The sequence below is a fragment of the Lucilia sericata genome, unplaced genomic scaffold (genome assembly GCF_015586225.1).
Source record: "Lucilia sericata isolate MDLA Ls3-8-SP2 unplaced genomic scaffold, ASM1558622v1 Contig000112F_arrow, whole genome shotgun sequence".
In the NCBI taxonomy this organism is placed as follows: domain Eukaryota; kingdom Metazoa; phylum Arthropoda; class Insecta; order Diptera; family Calliphoridae; genus Lucilia; species Lucilia sericata.
In genome coordinates this window covers 418,493-422,449 of record NW_023994144.1, presented here as the reverse complement: position 1 = coordinate 422,449, position 3,957 = coordinate 418,493, and the positions used below count along the sequence as shown (strand labels likewise).

Genomic DNA, 3,957 nt, shown 5'->3' with positions numbered 1-3,957 from the left:
TTTTGTAAAATTTTTGTTAAAATTTAGTATATATTTTTTAACAAAATTTTTATAGATTCAATAAAAAATTTTGCTTATTATTATTGCCAAAATATAATAAATAATTTAACTGTTTCAGATAACATATTTGCTTGAATTTCAGTACAAATACTAATAACTTGTGTTATTGTTTCAGTAAAATAATTGTTTGGAAATGTTGCGATTATTTATTAATGTTTTTCGTAAATAGTATATTATTTTAATAAGAAAAATCCTGAAATTTTCTCAATAAAGAATTTACGAATTTGAGTACTTGATTTTACGAATTTCGTGATAGGTCCTATTTTAGTAAAAAAAATACTTGGCTTTATGAATTTTTTGTTTGATTTTGAATTCCATTTTTTTCTGTGAACACATTTGTATAAAAAAATCAAAACAAAGAAAAAACTATTTGAATTATTGTATTTTCAAGCAGAATTTTTTATTCACACATTTGAATGAACAAAATATGGTGTTGAATAAAATCAAAACATTTAAAAATTAATGAATATAATCAGAACTTGAAGATTGAACTGCTTAATGGGAAATTAAGATATTTGGACATGAAAAATCTACTTTTAAAAAAATTTTTACTTTCAATAAAAAAGTAAATTTTTTTTTATATTTTCGAATAAACGAACACTGCTATAATTTAACGGCAGTATATTTTTCTGGTTTTCAAAGTTCTGTTAAGTTTGTATTTTATTTACATTTTTAGAAACCCTTTTTAACAGCAATCTTGGATATAATGATATCGCCTATACTTCTACAACCAGTTTTGAGAAATATTTTTATGTTTTCTTAGTATGTCCAATAACACAAGTCTATTGGAATGTAGGCATATTCAAAAAAACTTTATTAAAAAATTGTCATAGAAAGAAAATTAATAAAAAATCATCCAATTCCCTTTTATTCGAATAACCGAATAATTTTGAATTATCCGAGTATTAAACGGCAAATAATTATTTGAGGTTTTATGCTAGACCTCAAATAATTATTTGTCGAATAAATCGAATAATATTAACTATGTCATAATTACACGCAATTATTTAATATGACAATGACAATAGCAGAGGGCACTTTAAGTAATGATAATGTTTATTATTAACTTTACAATGAAGTAAGAAGAGAAACTAACGCCCTAAGAGACCGCCGACAATCCCATTACCAGCACCAGGAATAGCACCTCCAAGACCACCTCCATTTTCTCCACCTAATATTCCACCACCTCCTAAAAGGCCACCAAGAAGAGGATTTCCGTTAAGATTTAATAGACATCTAAAAAGTAAGGAATGATTATTGATTTTGACAGATTTTTAAGAAAAATACAAACCTTAGATCCAAACGTATGGCATGTTGACAGGCCCATCTTCCCAGACACTGAGAAAATTTATTATAGATTCATTATTAATGAAAGCATCACCATAATATTTTTAAATAAATTGTTAAATATCCTATGTTTGACCATATTTTAGGAAATATCTCGAACACAATTCTGTTCTTGTCTAGTAAAATGAAATAATCGGGGTTGTCATATAATCCTATCATTGCCGGAATTGGATTCAAAAAACATACATTTAATGTTATCGGCTATAAATTCAATCTAGAATTAAATTTTTTAACAAACAAAATTCCGATAACATTATTTCTCATTAATCCAATGTATGTTTGTCTGACAGTGATTGGAATCTGTGAATTATATGAAATGCTATTCTTTTCATTTCGGACTTTTTGGCATACCACTAATCAGGTAATAGTAATGAAATTCAGTTCAGTTCGACTGGTCTCTACAAAAAGTCCATAAAAATAATAAAAAACACAATATTCCCGTACCAAACGAATTGAAATATTTTTATCATATTTGTTTCGATCACATCTCCGATACTTAAAAACTGATTTTACTGGTTTTAAATAGGTAAATTCTTAACAGAATTGGATTCCGAAATTATGTGGGGCCTTCAAAAAACTGATTTTAACAACCGCGAAAAAAATAATAAAGTGTTTTCATGTTTTTAATACTCTATTCGACTATGCTAACATAACGATTCAATTGATCACAAATTCTAGTATTAAACGAATCACTTACTCTCAAAATCTGTTCGGTGGGTACTGGACAAGTTGGTAGTATTACTGGTTTACCTACTAATGGATTCTAAAAATATTGTTTATTATTAAAAATGGATTTGGAACTTAAATAAATTTATCATAACTTACAGTTGCATACGCAGTTAACTAAATATAATAAAAATTTAAATGTTAAATATTATTTATTAATTTTTAATTTTTTGTTAAAAATCTTACCAGACCGCAAATGGCAGAGATAAATATTATTAAAAATTTGTTTACCATAGTTTCTTATTGTCAATTAAATTAAAAAATTTTAATCCTACACAAAATATGTATATCGGCTGTATATATACGATTTTTATAGGGTCATTACTACAACGGCCATTGTTTATAACAGTTGTTAATCTTTATTATCTAGGCCAATTTTGAAGGTAGTTCATTTAAGGTGTGTTATTTCATGTTTTTATTTACAAGTAAAAATGCAGATGTGTTTATATCAGCCCCAGACTACAATACATACTTTTAATACTGTGACTTCATACAGTTTTCAGTAAATAATTTTAAAATATGAAATACAAACAGATTTAATCTAGAATAAATGCTAAAGCTTTATGTTTTTTTTTATAATTAACCAAATAAAACATTTTGTAATCATATTAAAATTATGCCTAAATAAAAAATAATAAGCAATTTAAAATTTTTAATTTATTATAAAAATCGAAAGCAACATATTTTATTTCTCAAGATGTTACATACATACCCAGTAAATAATTACATACATTGAAAAGTAAGGGCATAAAATTTACTTACAGAATTGAACTTTAAGTCATTATTTTAAGACGTTGATGACTTAGGAGGCAAATAAGGAGTTAAGTAGTTTTTTTTTTTTTTTTTTTAAAATTATTAGTTTTGACAAATTAACATTAATTATTAATAACTAGCTATACCCAGTGTGCTTTGCTACCCTAAAAGCAATATGTATAAATAAAAAACTCCCTTAACGATTTTGAAGATTCTAACTACAATAGTTTTCCAGATTTACAATATGTTACATATGAGAGATGTTAAGCAAATTATTGCAAGTTCGCCTGTTTCTATCTATCACCAATTTCTATCTATCTATGAAAAATTTGAAGAATATAAGAGTTTCAAAGATACACGAAATTTTTTAATTAATTCATATATGTGGTGTCAAGCCACCCATTGAAAGTCCGCCCGTTATTCTCTAAATGTTCCCATGAATGTCAAAGTTCTTCATGTAAAATTTGAAGATTATAGCTCTAATAGTGGGGGCTTCAAGTTCCCCAGATGAAAGCCCGCACATTTTCCGCAAAATGTTCAGATGAATATTAAAATAATTTGTGCAAAATTTTAAGAATCAAGTTCTATTAGTTTTCCAGATAAACGGTGCAAAGTTCCCCATTGAAAGTCCGCCCGTTAAATACTTCAAGTAAAATTTGAAGATTCTAGCTCTAATAGTTTTTCAGATATACGAATTTTTCTATTTAATTCATATGGGGGCTTTAAGCCTCCCCCTGATGAAAGTCCGCTTTTTTTCTTTCAAAATGTACAGATGAATATTTAAGTTCTTCGTGCAAAATTTGAAGAATTTTCCATTAGTTTCCCAGAAATACGAATTTTTGTATTTAATTAATATGGGAGGTGCCGCTCCCCTCATGGGTAGCCCGCCAATTTATTTCCCAAAATATTTAAATGGGTGTGAAAGTTATTCGTGCAAAATTTTAAGATTCTAACTGTAACAGTTTCCAAGATAAACGAATTTTTTATTTAATTTATATGGGAGGTGCCACGCCCCCTAATGCTAGTCCACCTACTTTTTGTCCTAAATAAACATATTGATACTAAAGTGGC

General features: G+C 27.1%; 1 protein-coding gene across 1 annotated transcript; it reads right to left on the bottom strand.

Annotated features, from left to right (window-relative positions):
- Nucleotides 1-1,067: 1,067 nt before the first annotated feature.
- On the bottom strand, nt 1,068-2,367 carry LOC119600384. The gene is made up of 5 exons (XM_037950569.1): nt 2,320-2,367; nt 2,233-2,250; nt 2,105-2,170; nt 1,352-1,398; nt 1,068-1,296 (listed from the first exon to the last, which is right to left on the bottom strand). The coding sequence occupies exons 1-5, from the start codon at nt 2,365-2,367 to the stop codon at nt 1,152-1,154; spliced, it is 324 nt and encodes a 107-aa protein (XP_037806497.1). The 3' UTR covers nt 1,068-1,151.
- Between the last annotated feature and the right edge of the window lie 1,590 nt (nt 2,368-3,957).